At 45.3% G+C, this 25,371-nt stretch overlaps 2 protein-coding genes and 1 non-coding gene across 5 annotated transcripts in view; 2 read left to right on the forward strand and 1 right to left on the reverse strand.

The window, feature by feature from the left end:
• Window positions 1-2,006, forward strand: part of LOC147344834 (cytochrome P450 3A29-like) — a 23,380-nt gene extending 21,374 nt beyond the window's left edge. The window contains exon 5 of the mRNA XM_086374134.1: window positions 991-2,006. Coding sequence (XP_086230260.1) covers window positions 991-1,022 — 32 coding nt within the window. The 3' untranslated portion in view covers window positions 1,023-2,006. The remainder of the gene's footprint in view (window positions 1-990) is intronic.
• TRIM4 (tripartite motif containing 4) lies at window positions 1,499-23,601 on the reverse strand. Of its 3 annotated transcripts, none has more exons than XM_086374078.1 (6): window positions 22,832-23,601; window positions 17,289-17,384; window positions 16,390-16,620; window positions 15,021-15,043; window positions 14,665-14,762; window positions 1,499-6,673 (listed from the first exon to the last, which is right to left on the reverse strand). In XM_086374078.1, exons 1-6 carry the CDS (start codon window positions 23,222-23,224, stop codon window positions 6,087-6,089), a joined length of 1,428 nt encoding a protein of 475 aa, XP_086230204.1. In that variant the 5' UTR covers window positions 23,225-23,601; the 3' UTR covers window positions 1,499-6,086. The 3 variants fall into 3 exon arrangements, with proteins under 3 accessions (XP_086230204.1, XP_086230205.1, XP_086230206.1); XM_086374079.1 differs by lacking the exon at window positions 22,832-23,601 and adding an exon at window positions 22,323-22,425; XM_086374080.1 differs by lacking the exon at window positions 22,832-23,601 and adding an exon at window positions 21,945-22,059.
• Window positions 20,509-20,581, forward strand: TRNAV-CAC (transfer RNA valine (anticodon CAC)). Its single transcript has one exon. It is a non-coding gene; the product is annotated as a tRNA-Val (tRNA).
• Window positions 23,602-25,371: the final 1,770 nt, after the last annotated feature.

Consider the following 25,371-nt stretch of genomic DNA (forward strand, 5'->3'; position numbering starts at 1 on the left):
TTCTCTCACTCTGGAGGTTGCCTTTTCATTTTGTTGATTAATTCCTTTGCTGTGCAGAAGCTTTTTAGTTTGATATAATCTTTCTTATTTTTGCTCTTGTTGCCTGTGCTTTTGGGGTCATATTCAAGAAGTCATTGCCAAAGCCAATTTCAAGCTTTTTCTCTATTCTTCTAGAATTTTTACCTTTGGGATCTTACATTTAACTACTTAAGCCATTTTTAGTTGACTTTTGTGTGTGGTCTATGATAAGGACTTGATTTCTTCTTTTTTATGTGTATATCCAGTTTTCTAAAAACCACTTATTGAAAAGGCTTATAATTTTCTCCACTGTATTGAAAAGTAGTTAACCAAAGTATCAAATTTAAAATTACTTTTAAACTAGGTATAGCTCTTTAAAGATCCAATAACTGAAATAAAGTATAACTTTAAAATATTTTATTAAACCAAAAGAAGACAGGAAAATAGTAATAAAGAAAAAAAAACAGAAAGGAAAAACTTGTTTTTAATTTTTATTTTTGGCTGCACTGCACAGCGTGTAGGATCTTAGTTTCCCAGCCAGGGACTGAACCCATGCCCCCTGCATTGGGAGCACAGAGTCTTAACCACTGAGCCACCAGGGAAGTTCTGGGCTGGGGGGGGGGGGCGGGGGTGGAAATTGAAGCAAATTCAAAAATATCAATTTTCATTGAGTGAAGACTAAAAAGCCTTTCAGTACCCACAAAGTGACATGTTGTTTGAAAGTAGACTCAGACCAAAAGCCAGAGATTTTTACAATGGATAAAGAAGCACGACTTGAAAGTGTGTGCATCATGCTGAATGAGAAACCAAAAATGAGATGACCTGTCTATAAGCATTCTGTAGGTCTACACCATGACACCAGTTAACGGCAAAACTGTGAGGAAGAACAGGTTTATTCAAAGGACCATGGTCCCTCTGACTCAGGAAGTCTCCCACTTCAGAATCACCCATGTCCTGCATTCTTTCTTTCAGCCCTGAAAGCAGCCCAGGTCACCAAGAATTAAGGGCTGGACTCCCAGCATCCAGACTCCAGAGGAGCTCAAATTTTCTCTTTCCTGAGAGTCTCCATTGGTTTCCTGAATACCGATCCCTTCTAGGTCATCAGTATGGATATTCCATGACAAACACCTTTCCAAAATTTCTTATGATTCTTCAGTTACCTGGATTTCTTCATTGTCTCTCTTTTCTACTCCTTTTGGTCATTTCATACCACCTTAACATTTTTCAGCACACCCAAGAAAGATGTTTAAAGCAAGTGTTTAAAGCATTAATGGTAACAATGTATTGGGTGGTTACTGCATACCTAAGAGTGAAACTATGAGGAAATGGAACAAGGACTGGGAATCGAGGTGACACTGTTTTCAAATCTTTCACCTCACATGAAATAATACTATTGGAAGGTAGATTCAGATTTTTCAAAATGTACACTGTAAACTCTATGGCATGACTCAAAGTTTTCAAAAGAAGTACAAAAAATAAGTGAGATAAAATCAACTTTATTTTTTAAATAATAAAACTAGAGAAGGCAGAAAAGGGAAAAAAGAAATAGAAGAAATGAAACTAATAGAAAACAGCTAGCAAAATGGTATATTTTAATCCAACTATACATAGTAACTTTAAAGGTGAGTGGACTAAAAGGAACAGTTAAGAATTGACAGACTGTTTAGAAAAAAAAGCAGGACTCAACTATATGAGGATGTATTAGTCATGGTTCTTCAGTAAAACAGAACTAATATTGGCCACTCCTGTGCTCGTGGAGGACAAAAAGTTCCACAATCTGCTGAGAGGTAAAAACACAGGAAAGCTGGTGGTTTAATTCTGTCCACGTCCAAAAGCCTGAGAACCAGGACAGTTGATGGCATAAGCTCCAGTTGAGGTCCAGAGGCCCAAGAATCAGACGGCTGATGATGTAAGTCCCAGTCCACGTCTGAAGGTCTGGGAACCAGGAGCACTGATGTCCAAGAGCAAAAGAAGATGAACGTCCCAGCTTAAAACAGAGAATAAATCGGCCCTTCCTCTGACTTTTTGTTCAGGTCCCAACTGACTGGGCGATGCCTACCTGCAGTGGTGACTGCAATCTTCTTCACTCAGTCTGTGGATTCAAATGTTAATCTCTTCTGGAAACACCCTCACAGCTACACCAAGAGATGTTTTACCAGCTCTCTGGGTGTCCTTAACTCAGGTAGGCTGACACATAAAACTAACCATTACAGTGCTCTACGAGCCACCTATTTTAATATTATAAAAGAATACTTCCAGTTTCAGCTCCAACATGTAAAGAATTTGGAAATCATAACACATCATTATGACGTGAAAAAGATGAAAAGACTGAAAATCATTGACTTTTTTGGGGCCAATTAGAGAACTGAGGTTGCATGGCAAACTTGCACCCCAAAATCTGGAAAGACAGACAAGTCCACAGACTCGAAGCTGAGATCTGCTTAACAGAGTGCCGAGGTCCAGCCCCGGCTGATCCAGGGTATCAAAGGGGAGACGGCGTCGGCGACTATTTATTTATTTATTCACCAAAGATATAAAGAATAATAGAATGAGGATAGCTCAGTAGGAAAATTCAGTGGAGAAAAGAAGCTGAGTAGCTTGGTTTACGTGGAAAATCAATATAACCCGTGACACCAGGTTAGCTCTGACCACGGAGGCCGCAGGCGCCCTCTCGAATAGCGGAAGGTGCCCCACCTTAGACACCTTCTCGAGTGGGTCTTAGAAGCCCAGGCAAATAAATGGTCGCAGAGGATATCCGCGCTCCAGATGGAGACTCAGCTGGAAGTTAAGGGGAAGAATGACATGGGGAGACCAAGCTTTGGTGAGCAAGGCCCATAGCTTTATTTTCAACAGGGGCTTATATACCCTAAGTTACTCATAGAGGATAATAGGGGATGCAAATCAGCAGTCTTTGATCCTTATCAAAAACCAGGGTTTCTTTCCTGCAAATTTATCGTATACAAATGGTTTAGGTGATTTACATCATCTTCTGGCCAGAAGGCCTATTAACATTTTATGACTCTTGACAAAGACTTATCAACAAAGACTTATTTTCTCTAGGAGTAATTATTTTAAGGTTTGGCGCTATCTTCCGAAGATAAAATTGCATTCCTATAGGGCAGATGTGTAATGGGTTTACAACAAAGGAAAGAATTTATTACCTTAAGGGTCTAAAGTTACTAACACCAAGGCCACTACTTATTTTTTCTACATACCAACTATATTAATACACATTCAAGGATACAATTCAGGGGATGTGGAAACTTGGCAACAAACATTGGCTCATCAATGAAATCTTTTACTAGTTTTATACTGGCAGTTTTAAACTCTCTGAGAGGCTCTAAGCTATTTGAATATCTTAAGCTTCCCGTGCCCCTCGAGGCTGGGAGACTGTAAACAATCGTATGCATAGCTGCAGGAGTCCGGGTAAACTTGTCAGGTGAGTTAGAGAGCCATCTGAGGGGTTTGGATTTAAACACTCCTAGTTGCCCAGGAACTTTATTAATTGGAGCTGTAAGTTAACTCTTTGACAGAGAGAGTGAGATGGTGGTGGGGGACAGCCCCCAGTAAAGTCAGAGGTGAGAGCACAAAGCAATAAAGTAGGCAGACTCTGGTTTTTTGGGGGTAGATGCTCGAGAATATCCGGGGGGACTCCTGAGGCTCGATCCCGCCTTTGCGTATGCCGAGCCTCCTTCCTCATGACCTTTGTCACGAGTGGAATGTCTCTCGCCGGCTCCCGGCAACAGAGAACCAAAATCTACTGGAGCCATAACCTAGTGGGCATACTTAATGACAGTTTTGACAAATTGCTGGTGGGTGAGTGTGGGGAGCTTTGGGGGAGCTGCAGTATTGGGAGAGCTGCCTATTTTCCTGGGTTTTGCCTCCAGGAACCCCACCAGATTCTCAGAGTGAAAAGCTGAGAACGATCCCCTCCTGGCTTTAGGCAGGGGAGGAGGAGTAGAAATCCCAGGAGATCTGTGCACAGTGCTTTCCGCAACAAAGGCTGGCCTCCAGAGGAAAAGACTTTGGCAGAACTTTATCCAGGGCCACACAGAGTGGGCAGCTTACTCACCAGTGCATGTACCCACCGATTCTGGGGGCAGGGGAAAAAGGCTCGGTTAACATCGGAGATGGTCAACAGCACCTCGAGGGAGTTCCCTGGCAGTCCAGTGGTTAGGACTCCATTCTCTCACTGCCAAGGGCCTGGCTTCAATCCCTGGTTGGGGAACTAAGATCCCACAAGCTGAGAGCACAGCCAGAAAAAAAAGTCACTTTGAGAAGGCGCAGGATAAACAGTGGTTGCCAAACTGTCTTCTGGGGGCTTCACTGCCGCTCCCAGAGCTAGTTTCCCTGGCGAAGAGCTGAGTTTACCGTCTTACAATCCTGGAGGCTAGAAGTCTGGGATCGAGGTGCTGGCAGGGCCAACTCCCTCAGAAGCTTCAAGGCGAGGATTCTGCTTTGCCTTTCCCAGTTTCTAGCAGCCCTAGGCATTCCCCGGCCTGGGGCAGCATGACTCCAGCCTCTTCCACGGCCATCTTCCCTCTGTCCTCATGTGGCATTTTCGCGTGTGAGCGTCTATGTTTACGAGGTTCCCTCTAAAGATATCAGTCATATTGGATTAGGACCCACCCTAACGGCCTCATCTTTTTAACTAATTTTTATTGGAGTATAGTTGCTTTACAGTGTTGTGTGAGTTTCTGCTGGACAACAAAGGCAATCAGCTATATGTATACATATGTCCCCTCTCTTTTGGATTTCCTTCCCATTCAGGCCATCACGCTAATGGCCTCATCTTAATTTCCAAATAAGGTCACGCTCACAGCTAGGACTTCAACATATCCTTTTCTTTGGAGGACAGAAATCAACTCATAAGAGCAAGTATCTTAGAGAGTTAAGGAGAACTCAGCAGAGATCACTGAATGAGGAGGACTGCTCAGGTTGAAAAAGGAGACAAGCCAGGATGGGCAGGGACATAGCAGAGGAGACGGGTTAGGGAGGGGGCTGGACGTTTTGTAAGAAGCCGTGTTAAATTATTGCCAGAACATCTATTCAAAGTCGAGGCGGAAACACATTACAATGGTTAGCAGTGGTGGTTATTAGCAATAATTTTAATTTTCCATCTCTGCTGTGGAAGTCACATGGGGCATTACATGAAGAGGCTAGCCCAGCGCAAATACTTAACGAGTATTTCCCAGCATTTGCCAGGTGATGTTAATAACCCTGCGCACACAGTATACGGATCCGACAAGGGGAAAGCACAGTGAACACTCGAAGCAGAGGCGTGGCCGGGTGAGAGGAACAGCACGAGCAGAGCAGGGCACACTGCCCCAGCCTTCCCGTCCAGAAGGAGCAATACTGGTACTTACCGGAAAGAAAAGGAAGCACATGACTGAACAGGAAGAGAGTCTATAAATCTGTCAAATTTTGGCAAAAAAGTGAGAGAAACCTACACTGTGGGATGTCCGCGCCGTGTGACAACAGCACCGGTTAGGACGCGTCAGCCTGCAAATGACCAAAACGCAACCAAAACCGCCTCACATAATAAGGAGCAACAATCTCATATAACAAGAAACTCGGGATTAGGGAGATTCCAACCGTTTCATGAAGCCAACAAAGACCACATTTCTCCTTCCTGCTCCACAGTTACCATGCTCCTCTCACTCCAGTACAGCTGCTGACGTCAGAAGACGAGCTATGTCTTCCCAAACATCTCTTTCTAAAAGCTAAAGAACTTTCCCCAGAAGCACCCTGGAGGATTTCCCACCCGACCTCACTGGCCAGGACTCCCTCCCATGGGCCTGCCTCTCCTGAAGCACGTGGAGTACACATCCCGAACAGTTCAATTAGGAAGAGGCAGAAGAGAGGGAGGAAAAAGTGCTCCAAGTGGCTACCGGAAAGGTACCCCACAGGGGCTTCCACATCTGCCTACACACAGGACATGCAGGGGCCTGAACAGAACATGAGGCTGGAATCTGAATGAACCACCCAGGATGGAAACGCATGAAGTCAAAGATAAGGGCCAAGCAATGGGTATCCCCGGCCTGCGGTACAAGGTGAAGAGAATCACCTCACTTCCCACCAGTCACTGGGGGGATGACTACAGATGCCAATGGACTCAACCAGAAAAACGGCCGGAGGCGCAAGCTGGAAGAGCAGGAGAACGTGTGCAGGTGCTCCCCGTCCACGGCATTGTAGAAGGAGACCTCCCCAGCCCCGTGATCCAGGAAAACTCCCACCCGCTGAAGAGCTGGCTCTCGCTTGGTAGGACTCACGGAGGTGCCTGTCAGGGGCCAAAAGCCAGCAGAGCTCCAGCCAACTGCCCAGATTCCCGCCTTGGGGCACATTATCGAGCCACCAGGGATCCCCATGATGTCCTCCCGACACACCCCTGCAGCCACCTCCAGGCTGCCTCGGTTCTCAACTTCCCAGTAATGTTTCCCTGAAGTGAAAACATTTTTCCCCAAAACACAGGGTAAATGCTGAAATCGCTCCACAAAGCCTGTGGTCCTCTGCGGATTTCTCCATCCGGTAGCGTAGCTCCATGCTGTAAAAAACAGTGGCCAAGAACTGGTTGATGCTCCGTTTTTCACATATCTCCCTTCCTGGGAGAAGACAAGTTTGGAATGAGCGGTGTCCTCAGCTAGATTTACAGCCACTGCAGAGAAAATGAGAGCTGAGATCAGTGATGAAGAGCTGACCACTAACCCTGCTCCAGAAATGCCCATCTGTCCCGGCTTCAGTTCCATCCTTCTCCTCCTATCAAGTACTGTTAGGGACGAGACACCTCACTGCCCCTCAACTGCTCCTCAGCTGGACTAGCAAGGTGCAGTTTGCATTAGCAACCTGAAGTCTTCACTTCCCTTCAGCTCTCAAAGACTACAGCCTAGAAAATGGGAGCTTATTATTCCACGGCCCCAAGTCTTCACCATCAGCATAAAATTTGAAGAAACAATAATAAATACCGATGTGCTGAATCCGTACCAGCACCAAGGCTGTCACCTGGCTGGTTCTTTGTACAGGAACACACGGGTGTCCTCCCAGGTCTCTCTACTGTTTCTCGTGGCTCGCTGGGCATCTCCACAAGCCCCCAGCAGGTAACTCAAGCCAAATTCAGAGCCTCGAAGGCCCCTCCCTTCTCTTGAGACTAATCCCCCGTCACAAGCACACATCTTGTTTTCTCTGCTCTCTAAGGCTTAAGGACATGACCGTCACCCAAATGCTCATACTTGGAAATCTTAACCTTATTTGATTCTTCTTCCCCTCTGACCCTCGTTGGCTAATGAATCACCAAGTCCTATCAGTTCTACCTCTGAGATGATCCCTCGGGTTCTTCCTTCCTCTCCCATCACCATTGTCTACATTCAGACCTTCAGCAAATGTGTCTATAACTTCCTCCCTGGCCTGCCTCCTAATTCTCTTCCCTCCCAAACCCTCCATGTCTCTTCAGTTTGCTGAGAGCTGTGTTTTGTTTTTTCTTAATTGACATAGATGTTAGATTTTGACAAAGGTTTCTTTTTCCTGCATCTACTGAGGTGATCAAATTTATCTTTTTTAAAGTGCTAATGTGGTGAATTACACTGATTTGCAAATATTAAACCAAACCTGCTTTTCTTCGATAAATCCCATTTAATTGTGATGTATTATACATTATTGAATTCAACTTGCTAAAATTTTCTTTCAAATTCTTCTGTGTCATGAGGGACATTGATCTATAGTTCGCTTTACTTGTAATGTCTTTGATTTTAGTATCACGGTAATGACTGGTTCCAAATAGGAAAAGGAGTACGTCAAGGCTATATATTGTCACCCTGCTTGTTTAACTTATATGCAGAGTACATCATGAGAAACGCTGGACTGGAAGAAGCACAAGCTGGAATCAAGATTGCTGGGAGAAATATCAATAACCTCAGATATGCAGATGATACCACCCTTATGGCAGAAAGTGAAGAGGAACTAAAAACCCTCTTGATGAAAGTGAAAGAGGAGAGTGAAAAAGTTGGCTTAAAGCTCAACATTCAGAAAACGAAGATCATGGCATCCGGTCCCATCACTTCATGGGAAATAGATGGGGAAACAGTGCAAACAGTGTCAGACTTTATTTTGGGGGGCTCGAAAATCACTGCAGATGGTGACTGCAGCCATGAAATTAAAAGACACTTGCTCCTTGGCAAGTGTCTTTTAATTTCATGGCTGCAGTCACCATCTGCAGTGATTTTATGGACTCTGTGGGAGAGGGAGAGGGTGGGGAGATTTGGGAGAATGGCATTGAAACATGTATAATATCATGTATGAAATGAGTCGCCAGCCCAGGTTCGATGCACGATACTGGATGCTTGGGGCTGGTGCACTGGGACGACTCAGAGGGAGGGTATGGGGAGGGAGGAGGGAGGAGGGCTCAGGATGGGGAACACAGGTATACCTGTGGCGGATTCATTTCAATATTTGGCAAAACTAATACAATATTGTAAAGTTTAAAAATAAAATAAAATTTAAAAAAATAAAATAAAATAAAAGACACTTGCTCCTTGGAAGGAAAGTTATGAACAACCTAGATAGCATATTCAAAAGCAGAGACATTACTTTGCCAACAAAGGTCCGTCTAGTCAACGCTATGGTTTTTCCTGTGGTCATGTATGGATGTGAGAGTTGGACTGTGAAGAAGGCTGAGCACCGAAGAATTGATGCTTTTGAACTGTGGTGTTGGAGAAGACTCTTGAGTGTCCCTTGGACTGCAAGGAGATCCAACCAGTCCATTCTGAAGATTAGCCCTGGGATTTCTTTGGAAGGAATGATGCGAAAGCTGAAACTCCAGTACTTCGGCCACCTCATGCGAAGAGTTGACTCATTGGAAAAGACTCTGATGCTGGGAGGGATTGGGGGCAGGAGGAGAAGGGGACAACAGAGGATGAGATGGCTGGATGGCATCACTGACTCGATGGACATGAGTCTGGGTGAACTCCGGGAGTTGGTGATGGACAGGGAGGCCTGGCGTGCTGCGATTCATGGGGTCACAAAGAGTCAGACACAACTGTGCGACTGAACTGAACTGAATGCAGGTCTTATAGAACAAGTTGGGAATAGTCTCTTCAATTTTTTGTTAAGAGTTTGTATAGAATAAATATTTCTTAAATGTTTGGTGAAATCACCAGTGAAGCCATTTTGGGAGGTTTCTAACTATAACATGAATAAAACTATTCCAGTTATCTATTTTTTCTTGAGTCAGCTTTGGTCATTCGAGTCTTTTAAGGACTTTGTCCATTTCATTCATGCTGTCAGATTTATCAGCATAAAGTTGCTCGTAATATTTCCTTATTATCCTTTTAGCATCTACAGAAGCTGTAGTAATGATGCCTCTCTCATTCTTGATACTAGTAATATGTCTTTTCTTCTTCCAGTCATTCTGCTTAAAATACATTTCAATAAAATTTAAATTCTCAAAGAGACAACTTTTGGTTCCACTAATTTTCTGTTGTTTTTCTGTATTCTGTTGCAATAATTCCTGCTCTGATTTTTAATTGTTTCCATCCTTCTGTTTCTTTAGGGCTTTATTTGCTCTTATTTTTCTAATGTCTTATGGTAGAAACTGGTATCACTGGTTTAAGAAATTCCTTTGTATTACATGTGGTTAGTGCTACAAATTTCCCCTTAAGTATTGCTTTAGCCGTATCCCACAAATTCCTTTTCATTCAGTTCAAAGTACTTCCTAGTTTCCCTTTTGATTCACCTTTAGCTCATGGATTATTGAGAAGTGTGTTATTTAGCTTCCTAACATTTGGGGACTTATCAAAGCTTTTTGTTTTTGTTTTTTTTTACTGATTTCAAAACGCACTGTAGTCAAAGAACATATTATGCATGGCCTGAATCCTTTTGAATACTGTAGCCCACAGGCTCCTCTGTCAATGGGGATTCTCCAGGCAAGAATACTGGTGTGGGTTACATGCCCTCCTCCAAGGGATCCTCCCAACCCAGGAACTGAACCCAGGTCTCCCACATTGCAGGGAGACCTGCATCTTTACCATCTGAACCCCCAAGGAAGCCCTTTGAATACTGATGTCTTATGGCCCACCTTGTTCTACCCTGGAAAATGTTCCATGTACACACAAAAAGAATGTGTATTCTGCTGTTGTTTGGGGCAGTATTCTATAAATAACAGGGTGGTCAAGATGACGGATAGTTTTATTCAGTCTGTCTTTGATGATTTTCTGTCTACTTGTTCTAAAATTTATTTTTAAAAGGTATTGAAAATTCCAACTGCAATTGTGAATGTGTCTATTTCTCCTTGCAGCTCTATTAGCTTTTGCTTAATATATTTTGAAGCTCTGTTGTTAACTGTGTAAATGTTTAGAACTGTTATATCCTCCTGATAAACTGACCCATTTATCATTAGGAAATGACTTTCTTCATCTCTGGTAATATTCCTTGCTCTGAAATCTATTTGATAATAACATAACCATTAGATTTTTGACTAATGTTAGCATGATGTATCTCCACTGTTTTTGCCTGGAGAATCCCAGGGACAAGGGAGCCTGGTGGGCTGCCATCTATGGGGTCACACAGAGTCGGACACGACTGAAGTGACTTAGCAGCAGCAGCATGATGTATCTTTTCTCATAACATGTATGGGTCTTTGTATTTAATGTGTGTTTCTAGCAGCATATAGTTAGTGGGGTCTTGCATTTTTTTATCCAGTCCAATCAGTCTCTGCCTTTTAATCAGGATATCCAGATCATTTATGCTTAATATGATGAGGTTTGTACCTATCATCTTGCTGTATTTTCTACCTGTCCTTCTTTCCTCTTTTTTGCTTTCTTTCTGCTTAACCAAGTGTTTTTATAATAATGATTCCACTTTATCTACTTTGTTGACTTATTAGCTATAACTTTGTTTCCAGCGGTTGCCATAAAGTTTACAAAGGTACACCTTTCACTTAACAACCTACCTTCAAGTGATATTATACCACTTCACATGTAAGAATGTATAACAGTATACCTTCATTTCTCCCCTCCCAACATTCATGTTCTTGTTGTTATAAAATAAAAGAATATATTATTTTCTGTTTGTTTAAACAACCACTGTATTTGTCAAGCTTCTCCACAGAAATAGAGCCAATAGGATGTGTGCGTACTTGTAGAAATTAGAAGGAACTGGCCCATGTGATCATGGTGACTGGCAAGTCCAAATCCATGGTGTGTAACAGCAGCAAGACCCAGGGAAAATTAATGTTCCAGTTCCTTCCGCAAGGCAGGAAGAACCAAAGCTGCAGACGGAGTCTGAAGGCAGTCTGCTGTAAAAGTCCCTTGTTCACGGGGGAAAGGCAGCCCTTTTGTTCTATTCAGGCCTTTAACTGACTAGATTAGGCTTGCGAACATTATGGAAAGCAATCTGCTTTCCTCAAGTTTCCTGATTTATATGTTCAGTTCAGTTCAGTTCAGTCACTCAGTCGTGTCCGACTCTTTGCGACCCCATGAATCGCAGCACACCAGTCCTCCCTGTCCATCACCAGTTCCCGGAGTTCACTCAGACTCACGTCCATCGAGTCAGTGATGCCATCCAGCCATCTCATCCTCTGTCGTCCCCTTCTCCTCCTGCCCCCAATCCCTCCCAGCATCAGAGTCTTTTCCAATGAGTCAACTCTTCGCATGAGGTGGCCAAAGTACTGGAGTTTCAGCTTTAGCATCATTCCTTCCAAAGAAATCCCAGGGCTGATCTCCTTCAGAATGGACTGGTTGGATCTCCTTGCAGTCCAAGGGACTCCTAAGAGTCTTCTCCAACACCACAGTTCAAAAGCATCAATTCTTTGGCGCTCAGCTTTTTCACAGTCCAACTCTCACATCCATACATGACCACTGGAAAAACCATAGCGTTGACTAGATGGACCTTTGTTGGCAAAGTAATGTCTCTGCTTTTGAATATGCTATCTAGGTTGGTCATAACTTTCCTTCCAAGGAGTAAGCGTCTTTTAATTTCATGGCTGCAGTCACCATCTGCAGTGATTTTGAAGCCCCGAAAAATAAAGTCTGACACTGTTTCCCCATCTATTTCCCATGAAGTGATGGGACCGGATGCCATGATCTTCGTTTTCTGAATGTTGAGCTTTAAGCCAACTTTTTCACTCTCCTCTTTCACTTTCATCAAGAGGCTTCTGAGTTCCTCTTCACTTTCTGCCATAAGGGTGGTGTCATCTGCATATCTGAAGTTATTGATATTTCCACAGGCAATCTTGATTCCAGTATATGTTAACCTCATCTAAAAACACTAACAGCAATACCCAAAACAATGTTTGACCAAATATCTGAGTACCTTATACCCCAATCAAATTACCACAGGCATTAGCCACCCCTATCACCTTTAATGAGACTTAAATAATGACAAAAATAGATATTTCTTTACATTACCATTTTGGAAGATCTTTTATTCCTTTGTATAGATCTGACTTCTATCCAGTATCATTTTCCTTCTGCTTGAAGGACTTCTGCTAACATTTCTTACAGTGCTGGTCTGATAAACTCCTTTAGTTTTTGTATATCTGCAAACATCTTTATCTCACCTTTGTTTCTGAAGTCTATTTTTGCCAGGAATAAAATTCTAGGTAAACAGTCTTTTTCTTTCAGTCTTTTAAAGTTCTTGCTCACTAGCACTGCTTCCAATGAGCCCTGGGATGTCATCTTTACCTTTGTTCCATAGTATGTAAAGTGTCCTTTTCTAGTTGTTGCATCTAAAATTTCCTCTGTATCACTGGTTTTGGTGTGGTTTTCACCATCTTTCTCATTTAGAACTTACTGAATTTCTTAGACGTGTGTGCTTACAGTTTTCATCCAATTTGGAAAGTTGAGTCACTGTTTCTCCAGCTGATTTTCTGTCTCACCCCATCCTTCTGCTCTCCCTGAGGGATCCATCCCAGACATAAGGCTGCATGAAGGTGACCCACAGCTCACTGAGCTGGCTTTCATTTTTTTTAAGTTTTTTTCCTCTGTTTCATTTTGCATAGTTTTCACTGCTCCATCTTTTCAAGTTCGTGTCCAATCACCTATTAGCCCCAACCAGCTTATTCTTCATCTCATAGTTTTCATCTCCAGAATATCTCCCATGTCCACAATATGCATCTTTACAAAATAGTTGCAATAACTGCATTAATGTCCTTCTATGTTTATGCTACCATCTTGGTCAATCTTGAGTCAATTTCAATTGATTATTCTCATCACATCATGTTTCCTACCTTTTTGCCTGCCTGGTAATTTCTGATGGGATGCCACATTGTGACTGTACATTGTTGGGGACTCATTTTTAAAATACCTATCCATCTTCTTGAGCTTTGTCCTGGGATGCAGTTACTTGGATAAATTTCATCCTTTTGGGTCTTGCTTTCCTGACATGTAAAGTGGGTCCAAAGTAGTGCTCAGTGGAGGGTTAATTATCCCCACTGATGAGGCAAGATTTTCCTGAGTACTCTACCCAGTGCCCCATGAATTAAGAGCTTTCCAGGGGCTGATAGGAACAGACGTTGCTCCTGGCCCTGTGCGAGCACCAGGAACTGTTCCTTCTAACCAATTTGAAAATTCCCTTAACCTCAGGTAGCTCTTCACAAGCACGTGCTGATCAGTCCCCCGCTGAATGTTCACAGGACGTCTCTGTAAACCATCAGGGTTCTCCCTGTCCAGCTCTCTCCTCTCCAGCACTCTGTAAACTCCCACTGCTTTGTTCTGACTCTCAGCACCACTCCTCAACTGAGGCAGTCCACCTGGCTCCCCCTGTGTTACCTTCCCTGAGGTGGCCTGGAAACCCTCAAGGCTGGAGGCTGGGGCCATCGTAGGACTCCGCTCATTCGGTTCACATTCCCGTGTATCACTGTCCTTCACTGCCTGATGTTCAGTGTTTTAAAAACTGTTGTTTCATGTATTGCCTATTTTGGGTGTCTTTGGTCAACTGCATCTCAAGAGTAAGTCCAGTCCCCTGTCACTTCGCTTTATCTGGAAGTGGACATCTACAACATGGCTCCTGATCAGGGATGTGCTCTTGAGAATGCAGCTCATGTCATGTCAGGCCTTGGTACTTCTCTGGAGATCCAGTCCGTTTACCTCCAGTCGTTCTTACACTCATCTTCTCAAGCTTATTCCTGCCTTTCCCCGTCCGCACCTTACACTGAGTCATATCAAACACCCTCCCCTCTATCTTCTCCACATCTCAGCTCATGCTGCCACCTCTGCTTGGAAGCCGCCTCTCATTTTCCACTTGGCAAACTCCTACTTATCCTTCAAAGTCCCAAACAACTGACACCTGTGCTGTGAAAACCTCCTCACCTTGCCCCAGCAGAGAGCCTGCACTTCTGTGATATTTGACTCATTACCACTGGTAAACACTGGGCCCCACGGTACTGCACTAAGTGATGTGTCTGTCTCTCCAACTTGCTCATGCGTTCTTAGAAAGAATAGGTCCTTTTCTTTTTGTGTAACTAGTACCTTTAACATCCTAACGTCCTTTACCTTTAAACGGATGGTTCTTCAGTGAAGCGTATATCCATTTATCCCTAAGTAGTTATTTACCATTTTCTTGACCCTCCTGTTGGCTGCATGCTCTGCTTTCTCCTTCCTTTTCAGACCCCTCTCAATGTTCATTCTCTGAGCTCCAACTCCCTGAAATTCTGCTCACCTTGGAATCGCTTCAGCATTTCCTTCATCATTGGTAGCCGGCACACAGTCTTCACCGTTAGGTCTTCAAAGGAATAGTTCACATCCTGATTCTCACACCTAGGAAAAGCACAGAAGGCTGCTCTTCTTAGGAGACAAACAGGACGGCCAAGACCCTCAACTCCCACCGAAGGTTCCAAGCCCAGAGTTCAGACTACTCTCCTATTCCTCCTGGTGCAAGCAAGCAGGATTCCTCCCCCTCGGTCCCCTCACATCAGTGCCCAGACTGATCCGTGGGGCCCAGGCCTCCTTACCCCTCTGCTTGGCCTGTATCTTTACAATCTACTCAACCGCCCATAAGCAGAAAAGAGCTCATACCTGGTCAACACCTCTGCTGGATTCTGTGAAGAGAAGAAAGAAAGAAGTTATGTACCCTCGCCGTGAGATCTGTTACTCAACTTGGTGAGCAGCTACTTTTCTGTCAGTTGCTTTTGTGAGCATCACACATGATCTCCCGCTGCCAAGCCCAACAGGGTTAACACAGGGCAGTCTTTTTTCGTGTGAGCCCTCTGCCGTATTTAACAACGTTGACCCATCCTTTCCCTGAAACCCTCCTCTTCCTCCTTTGGCACTATGACATGAGCTGTCTCCTGGCTCTCCGTCTACTTCTCCATCTACACTCTTTCAGTCACAGACAAGTGTTAATGAGGATGTGGTGGGAATATAAAATGGTTCAGCCACTTTGGAAAAAGGCAGTTTCTTAAAAAGTTAAATATAAATATACCATCAGTTCAGTTCAGTTCAGTCGCTCAGTCGTGTCTGACTCTTTGCGACCCCATGAATCGCAGCACGCCAGGCCTCCCTGTCCCTCACCAACTCCCGGAGTTCACTCAGACTCACGTCCATCGAGTCAGTGATGCCATCCAGCCATCTCATCCTCTGTCGTCCCCTTCTCCTCCTGCCCCCAATCCCTCCCAGCATCAGTCTTTTCCAATGAGTCAACTCTTCGCATGAGGTGGCCAAAGGACTGGAGTTTCAGCTTTAGCATCATTCCTTCCAAAGAAATCCCAGGGCTGATCTCCTTCAGAATGGACTGGTTGGATCTCCTTGCAGTCCAAGGGATATACCATATAGCCTAGCAATTCTGCTCCTACTACTTAACCAAGAGAAATGAAAACATATGTCCACACAAAGAATGGCAGACAAATATTAAGGCAGAACCCTTTATAGTAACATTTGGGTTATGTCCACCAACTGGTGAACAGGTATACAAAATGAGGTATATTCTGCAGTGGAATACTGTTCAGGAATAAAAAGGGAATGCAAATATGATACGATGCTTCAACATAAATGAACCTCAAAATCATCATCCTAAATTAAAGAATTCATATACAAAAAAAATGTGTTATTTCAAAGATTCTGCTATAATATATGTTTGAATATGGAATTGGAACTTCACTGCTCAAGCAAGTTGTAAACGTTCTAGACACTTCTTGAAATTTAAGTATCTCATATTACCTGAGCTCATCAAACCTGAACTTCACATTAATTTCCCTTGGAAAGTAAATCTTTGACTCTTTAATTATATAATAAAAATAGTAACACAATTAGCAAAAGAAAAAAACATGTCTTCTACTAAACCCACTTACCAGGAAGGACACTCAGCTCTAAAGACAAGAGGGAGATGAGTTAGTGATGTTAACAATTCGATAAAGATAGAGACTATGCCCTTCCCTGCTGGTCTCACCTGGAGCAGCTCCAGGGTGGAGCTCTGGCTCTTCTCCTTCACCTCTAGGATGAGCTTCTTCAAGGAAGTGATCATTTGATTGAGCCTAGATATGTTCTCACTTTGCTTCTTCTTTGTCTCTTCTTCTTCCTGCCTCAGTCCCTGAAGAAACAATTGCTCTTCTTCATTCAGGAGGACGTGCAGCTTTGCAAACTCCGCGATGACTCTCATTCGCTGATTCTTCATCTTCTCCTGCAGCCACAAGAGACTAGCTCAGTCCTCTCTCTGCCTGGTCCTTCCTCCTAAATTCCCTGCATGGGACTCCCCAATAGTCCATGATCCTTTCATTCAAATCACCTCCTCCAGAAAAGCTCCTGCTCACCCCCTACAAATGTCCTCTACTCCTTTCTCTATGCCTGCTTGATATCTTCATACTATAGTATTAACTCGTTCTTCGTAGTATCTGAGTTTCTACTACTGATTGTCATGCTTTGTTCGTATAGTTTTCAAACTAAAATGCACTTTCACACCTATTATTTAATTTAGCCCTCAGAACACCTAGTGTGTAGTTGTGGTAAATCTCAGACATACAGGTGCGTACCCACATCATACCTCCCAACTGGACAACAGCTCTGGGGGGAAAGTTCATTTGCTTTCCACAATGCCATAGACCCAAATCAACACCCACCTCAGAAGCCAACCCAGGAGGACTACAGGAAGGAAAGGCGCACCACCCTTGAGGTCTGAGGATGAAGGGTGTGGGACGCGTGTGGTCCAAAGCCACGGGAGAGATCAACTCTTCCTTTTCTGTCAGCCTGACAACTGATAAGACCCTGTGAGCTCTTCCCAGCCAAAGCCCTTGAGCAGCCTCAGGCTGAAAGGACAAAGGGCAAGAAATACCCAGCTCCTTCTGCTATTACCTTCCACTCTGCAGCATTCTTCACTTCCGTGTCCTGAAAATGTATGACTTTCTTCATCTTGGCTGTCAGACTAGACTGAGTCTTCAGAAGTTTTTCCTGCCAGCAGAAGAAACACGCCTAAGTAGGAAATCATCTCTTCCAGCATCTTCCTTATTCAAGAGCTAAAAGTCACCTCGGCCAAACATGAGACTGAGAAGATGCTGAAGATGACCACAGGTTAATGCACGAGAACTAGTCTGCTCTCAGGTCATCAAAACACTACATAAAGTTTGCTCATTAAGTAGACAAAAATTAATAAATACCCAGTACTGGCAAGGGAGAAGACCTCTGGCACCATAATGGTAGGAGAACAAAAAGATCCCATCTAGTAAAGTGATTATCCTACAATTAAAATAAATAAACAAAAATGTTTTTTAAAGTTCCCACCTTTTTGAAGGGCAACTGGCAAGATTTAACAGTATTTAAAATATGCAATAATCCTATTTCTAATAAGAATATCCAACAAAACACTAGTAAAAAGTATATATATAGGAATGTTTATTGCAGCATTCTTCATTATCCATCAGTGGGGAATTATTAAATTATGATACACTGATACCCTACATCAATTTCAGCTCTCGCTATAATGCTGTTTTGAAAAGAACAAATATACATGTGTCTGTGTAACTGTGTATGTTTATAATTGAATAGAAAATAATCTGGAAAGATATATAACTAGGTATTATTAACAGTGCTTATTTCTAGGGAATAGGAATGGTGGAGGGAGTCAGAGGGAGAACTAGAAATTTAACAAACTTGTTTTGTTTGGATTTCTACAAGAAGCATATATCCTTTTGTAATTTAAAACACCCAAATCAGCTATTAAAAAATCAAGCCAATTAGAATTAACAGAGTAAAGCTGCAGAGGGTGAGCAGCTAGTAGCAGAATGTCAGGCAGGACCTTAGAGGCAGAGGCAGACAGGTTAGAGACGGCACACATCAGGGTCAAACCTCACGTGCGTGTGAAGCCTCTAATGAGATAAACAGCTCCTCTGAATGTGACTAAGAAATTTTTTTCAAGTTTTCACTTTTGTTTGCTAAGAAGATTCCATTTTTAAAAGCCCTTAGCGATTCCAGTATGCATGAATTATGCTGCCCCCTTACCCAAGACGCTACCTATGCATTTCTGTATCCTGGCAGCTAAAGAGGTCCCCTGGGCAAACCCTTTGGGGAGATTAGAAAACTTCTTCCCTGCAGTAACAGAAATTGCCACAAGGTGGCGGGAGGGCAACACCGAGCATTTCAAAGCTGGGTAGACCCACAAGTTCAAAAAAATCACTTTTTCTTCATTTAACTTCAGACTTTTGTGTTTATACAGAACTACAACAAAAGAACATCCATTTTATAGAATGAAGACATTTTCTGACTTGTAATCATGTAGTTTAAACGACACGAAACTTCAAATCAGATCTGAGTTTCAGTCTAGACCTTCGTCAACTAGCTATAGATCTGTGGTTAAGTCAGTCTCACACATTTCCTAGGCTGCAGCTTCCTTACCTAGAAGATGAAGGCAACCACGATAGATGTTCTTTTCTTAAACACCATGCCAGCTCTGAGGTTTTGTGAATTTCAATCATTGTAACCTCTGCATCCAATCCAGGCAAATAGGTCTTACCTCCAAAATACATGTCAAATCTGCCCATCTGCCTATTTGCCACCCCCAGCCACCTCCTTGTTCAAACCACCTCTTGTCCAGACAGCTATCAATACAACAGCCTCATGACCGGTCTCCCTATTTCCAATCTTGTTCGTCTCTCAGCCAATGTCCTCGGGGCAGCCAGAATCATCTTCTAAGACCAGTCCAGTCACGTCAGTCCCCTGCTGAGCTTCTCCAAGGGCTTCCCTCATCACTGAGGAAATTCAGCCACCTCGCGGTCCGACAGATCGCCACTCTTGCCTGCATCTCCCAACTCATCTCGCGCTACTTTTCCCCTTGCTGATCATGCTTCGGGCGCACCGCTCTTCTTTCAGTGTCATGGGGATGTCCCGCTCTTCCCAGCCTCAGGGTCTGAATTTGCTGTCCACTGCCTGGGATGTTCTCCCCACAGTTCCTCTGATAGTTCCATCAAGCCTCAGCTGAAATGTCATCTCTTCAGAGAAGACTGCCTGCGCCCTTCTTAGAGCCCTCGTCCCTTCTCTGGCGTGGCACACTATGTCTTTCATAGCACATATTATCATCTGTGATTATTTGTCTACTGTTTACCTCCTACCCCCACCCCAGCCAGACTACAGTAAGCTCCATGGTCTTTTCATCACTGTACTCCTTTTCTGGGTCTGGCACTATAGGACAGCATCTGACACAAAACGGGTGGTTCAACAAATATTTCTTAAATGAGTTAATAGCAGAGTCAACAGACTAAATATTGGCTTGAAGTAAAGAGGTGCTGGGCTTGGAAGCCTTTTCCAAAAAAACACTTTGCTCCCTGAAGTTTATGAAGTTATTTCTCTCTGTGTGTTCTCGTTCTCTCCCACCATCGATGACTCCATTAAAGGCAACTTCTGCTCTGAATACTCTCCTCAGTGAAGGCACTAAGATGTAGGCCCAAGGTCCTCTATCCTGTCTGTGTATCAGAATGTCTTAAAAGTGCTTCCAGGTGGCTCTAATGTGGATCCTGAGCCACTGCTGTGGCCCAAGAGAGCAAGCAGAGCGGGCTAGGAATTCATCAAAGCAGGTTTCCTGGACGCGGTGCTCAGGTGTCAGATCCTAAGAGAAAGCGTCCAGCACACTGTTTGCAGAGCGCAGGTGTGGGCACAGACGGGGGGATTTTCCACAGACTTAGCGAACGCCAGCACTTATGACACAGTGCACGTGCCGAGAATGGGATGGTGGAAACAGGGGAGCTTTACCGAAGAGCAAGCCAATGTTTTTCAAGTTAACTCGGGGCGGGGATGTGTATGTGCTAAGTCACTGCAGTCGTGTCTGACTCTTTGAGACCCTACTGACTGTAGCCCACAGGCTCCTCTGTCCATGGGATACTCCAGGCAAGAATACTGGAGTGTGTTGTTATGCTCTCCTCCAGGGGCTCTTCTCCACCCAGGGATACAGCTCGTATCTCTTCCGTCTCCTGCATTGGCAGGCAGGTTCTTTACCACAAGCACCAGCTGGGGTGGGGATGGAGGTGGGTAAACAGAGCAGTGATTACACAGAAGAGGGTGCAGAAAAGGACCAATCCTGGGGATTTCCCTGGTGGTCCAGTGGCTAAGACTCTGTGCTCACAATGCAGGGGGCCCGGGTTCAATCCCTGGTCAGGGAACTAGATCGAACATGCCACAACCAAGATCAAGGATCCCAGGTGCCAGAGCTAAGACCTGGCACAGCCAATTAAACAACAATAAATAAAAAATTTTTTAAAGCAAAAGCTTCTAAATATATAATCTAATATATATAGAGAAAATCTAAAACAAAATAATCTAAGGGAAAAAAAAAAAGGATAGACTGATAATTCTAAAATGCTGTGTTTCTAGTCTCCTATGCCCCCTGCCTCCTGTCCCTTCTCCCTGGACTTCATGTCACAGTTACTTCACTCTCACCGTGTCCCCAGTGAGCACCAGACATCCAGACTGCGGTCCTGGACTCCTCTCTCTTCCAGACCCATTATTACAATTAGTCACAATGTTACTCAGTTAACCCACACCCGCCTCTTCTCCAGGACCCCTGTCCTGCACTGATTCAGGCCCTACGGCCTCCTGCTTCAAATGGTGCACCGACAGCCTAACTGCTCTTCTTCATTCATCCCCCGTGGACGTCACGATGAACATGGTAAAACAAAGAGCTGAGAGCCAATCATGGCTTCCCTTGCCTTCAAGTCCTTCAATGATCCCGATTTGCTGGAAGAGAAAACTCAGGCTTTTCAGTGTAGTGAACAAGATCCTCCACAACGCAGACCCTGTCTCTTTCTTCAGCTTCAGCTCCCACCAACCTCCCTCGCATGTGCCCCCCTCCCAAGGCAAAGAACAACCTCATCCATCAAGAGCGGGCTCATGTTTCAGTCCCCTGTAAAGGTGATCCTCACTCCTGTCTGATGCCTCTAATCTCAGACCTTCTGTATGTTGATAACTCACATACACTGAAATTACCGGTCTATATGCTTACATCCCCTACAAAACAAGACCCACGTCTTCCTCATCTATTTATGTCCAGAGTCTAGAACAATGCTTAGCATACAGGAAGTACCAATAAAGGCTACTGAATAAAGAAATGAATATATACTTTCTAGTCTAACTTTGGAGAAGGCAATGGCACCCCACTCCAGTACTCTTGCCTGGAAAATCCCATGGAGGGAGGAGCCTGGTCGGCTGCAGTCCATGGGGTCGCTGAGGGTCAGGCACGACTGAGCGACTTCACTTTCACTTTTCACTTTCATGCACTGGAGAAGGAAATGGCAACCCACTCCAGTGTTCTTGCCTGGAGAATCCCAGGGACAGGGGAGCCTGGTGGGCTGCCATCTATGGGGTCGCACAGAGTCAGACACGACTGAAGCGACTTAGCAGCAGCAGCAGCAGTCTAACTTTGCATGTTTCCTGTTTATAGTCAGCTGATAAAAATGAACAGCATTTGACAGTTTACAATACACTTTAACTTGTATCATTACATTCATGCTTTCAATGAGTACTTACTAGATACCAATTCAGATGGAGACCACTGGAGTGACACCTTCAGTAATGGAAGGGGGTGGGGCTAGTCTGGAAAGGATGATCAAGGAAGGTCTTCAAGCTAAAATCTAAAAGGATCTAAAGGACAGAAGGTATGGGTAGAGAGAGAGAACAGGCTTGAAATAAAAGCAGGAAGGCCAGTGTGGCTGGAACAGAGTATGATAAACTAATTTATTTAACTGAAGCTTCTTAACCCATAAGATAGGTAGAACAGAGAATCTCCAAATTCAAACATTAAGTGATTTTCCCAACTGATGAAGCTAGTAACAAAATCTAGGCTTATCCCTCCAAGCCAGGCTTTTCCCAAATCATCAGCTGTTGATGACATCTGTAGGCACAAACCTGTACTGTCCAATACAGCATCCGTTAGCCATGTGAGTTCCTGATACATGGAGAGCCCAAACTGATGTGTGTAAATGTGAAGCACACACATATTCAAAGGCCTGTCATGAAAAAATTAAAATATCTCATTGATAATTTTCGTATCGATGTTGGATATTTTGGATAAATGAGTTATTAAAATTAGCATCACCTGTTTCATTTCAACACTAGAAAAACTTTGAATAACAGATGTGCCTGGTTCCTTTTGTTTCTATTGGACAGCACCGGTGTATAACCCCTCAGGATGACCGAGCTGCCGGGAGGCCAGTCCCTGGAAAGTTCTGCGATGATGACTGAGCCTCCACCGCCCTCCCAATTCCAGTTTTAAACTCCAGCTCTGATCTGTGAGTGTCTTCACTTTTTTAAGCCTGTCAGGGGTGGGGGTGAGGGTAGGTTTATGCCTCCAGTGCATACACTAAAGGTTCCCAGGGCATATACCGGCAGCCCAGCCCCGTAAACGGCCTGCTCACCCGGTAGCTCTTGCAGGCCTCGTCGGCTGGGGACATGGTGTGGGCCTGGTGCTCCTGCGACTCCCTGCACACCAAGCACACGAGCCGCTGATCATCCTCGCAGAAAAGCCGCAGCGGCTCCCAGTGGCGGCCGCACAGGCCCGCGGGCACGGGGCCCAGGCGCCGGCGCCGCATCCTCTCGGTCAGCCGGGCCAGGGCCCAGTTGGGCCTCATCGAGGCGGGCGCCGACGGCCGCCGACACTCGGGGCAGCGGACGGGGCTGCCGCCCGGCGCCCACGTGCGGCACAGGCAGCCGCGGCAGAAGTTGTGGCCGCACTCGATGGACACCGGGTCCTCGAAATAGTCCAGGCAGATGGCGCAGGTCAGCTCCTCCTGGAAGTCCTCGGCCTCCATGCCGCCCCTCTGTCCCGGATGAGTCGCCTGCGGGCGGCGGGCGGTGGCCTTCGGACCCGGGGCCGCCGAACTCCTCTGCGGTTCGCGATCCAGCGGGGGCGCGGGGTTGGGGGGCGCTGCGGCCCTTTCCGCCCGCTCCGGAGCGTGCGAACCGCCGGTTTCCGCGCGAAGAAGGCCCGTAGGAAGTGACAGAACGGCGGGCTGCGACGGGACCAACAATAACGATGCGGAAGTCCCCCGGGAAGCCTAGAGAGGCTTCGAGGCGCGCGTCGGTTTGCGGGGCGCGCGGGAGTATGGTGGTGCTACCGCAGCTGCAGCGGCTGCTGGTGGAACCAAACAGGGAGGTGCTAATGAACTTGTCCTTCCGGTTTGCCGGCTGCTCCCGGAAGATTTAGGGTCTAGAATCCTAGGCTAGCTGCTGCCCAGAAAGGCATTCCGGGCGAGGTACACCCTAGCGGCGTGGAGGGCCAGGCGGAGAACCTGGGGCTGGGGGCGTCTGTGCAGCCCCGCTGCAAGCGGGGCTAAGGAGGCGCCTTGCCCCACAGGCTGGCTTTTTCTGAAGTTGTCCTTTTTTGTTCAGCTTCATTCTGTCAGTACAAAGGCAGACGTACAGATACACAGACACAGGAAAGGAACCCGTTCTTGACCTCCAACCCCGAGGTCTAGTTGAGATGCTCAAAAGGCAGGATTTCTTGCTGCTCCCACAAAACCCACCCACTCAAAGCTCAACTCTCCTGGAGTCTCCTGGGCCGACTGGAGAGCCAGCTTTCTGGGAGGCGAGCAGGAAAGGGAGTGTTTAGCCCCCACGACCTAGTGGGGAACCATCTGATCACCCTACCACCCTGATTTCTCTTTGTTCCCCAGCACAGGGGACACACCAGGAAGAGGAAGCCCAACCTCAGGGCATGGGGCACACTCAGCCAGTGCAGATAGTGGTTCTAATAATTAAGGTAGGGGGAAGAACCTAGGGTTAGATGGTTTCCCCCAGGTTTGAGACTTCCCACCAGTATTTTAGGTGGTTCGATGCAGAGGAAGTCTGTAGGCTGAGGATGTTCTGTGTCAGCTTTTGGGTGATCTGTGAGCCGCTGTTGTCTAAGATGCTAGGAAGGAGCAGCTGCTGGTGCTAGAGCTGTTCCTGACCCTCCCACCCGAGACGGTCAAGACCAGGGTGTGAAAGCGGCACCTGGGGAGTGGAGCTGAAGCTGTAGCTGTTGTGAGGATGTTGCGAAAGGCCAATGGGACCGGGAGAGTGGAAAGAAATCAGGTGTTTTCGATGGGAGTGCTTAAGATTCCGAAGTGTGGGGGGCTTCCCTGGTGGCTCAGTGGTAAAGAATCCGCCTGCCAATGCAGGAGACACGGGTTTGATCCCCGGTCTGGGAAGATCCCACATGCCGCAGAGCCACTAAGTCCGTGCGCCACAGTTGTGCTCTAGAGCCGGAGGGCCACAACTGCTGAGCACACCCACAGCAACTGCCGAAGCTGGCACTCTAGGGCCCGTGCTCTGTAATAAGAGAAGCCACCACACTGAGAAGCCTGGGCACCACGACTAGAGGGTATTCCCCGCTCTCCTCAACTAGAGAAAAGCCCACGCAGCAGCCGAGACCTAGCACAGCCAAAAATGAAATGAATGATTAAAAAAAAGATTCAGAAGCACAAATGAATTGACTTTTGGTACCCAACTTGAAGACAGCAACCATTTTGCTCTCCAAAGGAGCATCCATTGAGGCTTTCAACACGCAAGATGCTTGCCTGTCTCAGGGAACCATTTGTTTCTCTTCAATGGAGCTTTGATCTTGTGTTTCTGAGGTGCTCAGTTGTGTATTCTTCCCACTCTATTCCTTTTCTTATGAAAGAAATGTTTCATTCTTCTTGTGTCCCAAAATCAGATACTGCCTTTCCTGTAATATGCTCCATAACTGGTTACTAATGGTATGATCAGATGATTTGGAAAGGGGGTTCCTGTGGTCACTGTTTTGGGGTTTTGATGGAAGTTCTATACAATGTCTTAAATGTTTAAATTAGAAAACTGATAGCTGCATTTTCTTTGTGAATTGGAATACCATATTGAGAAGGAATCTGTGGGCATTCCCTGTGGCCCAGTGGTTAGGACTCTGTGCTGCACTGTGGAGCCCAATTCCATTCCTGGT

This window comes from Bos grunniens, chromosome 25 (genome assembly GCF_055505025.1).
Source record: "Bos grunniens cultivar Pamir isolate PY7600 chromosome 25, Bosgru_T2T1.0, whole genome shotgun sequence".
NCBI classification, from domain to species: Eukaryota; Metazoa; Chordata; class Mammalia; order Artiodactyla; family Bovidae; genus Bos; species Bos grunniens.

Coding starts and splice junctions, on each gene's coding strand:
- TRIM4 (XM_086374078.1), bottom strand. CDS start 23,224: ATGGAGGCCGAGGACTTCCAGGAGGAGCTGACCTGCGCCATCTGCCTG. Junction 17,385..22,831: donor AGGCCTGCAAGAGCTACCGG/GTGAGCAGGCCG, acceptor TTCTGCTGGCAG/GAAAAACTTCTGAAGACTCA. Junction 15,044..16,389: donor CCACCCTGGAGCTGCTCCAG/GTGAGACCAGCA, acceptor TTCTCTTCACAG/AATCCAGCAGAGGTGTTGAC.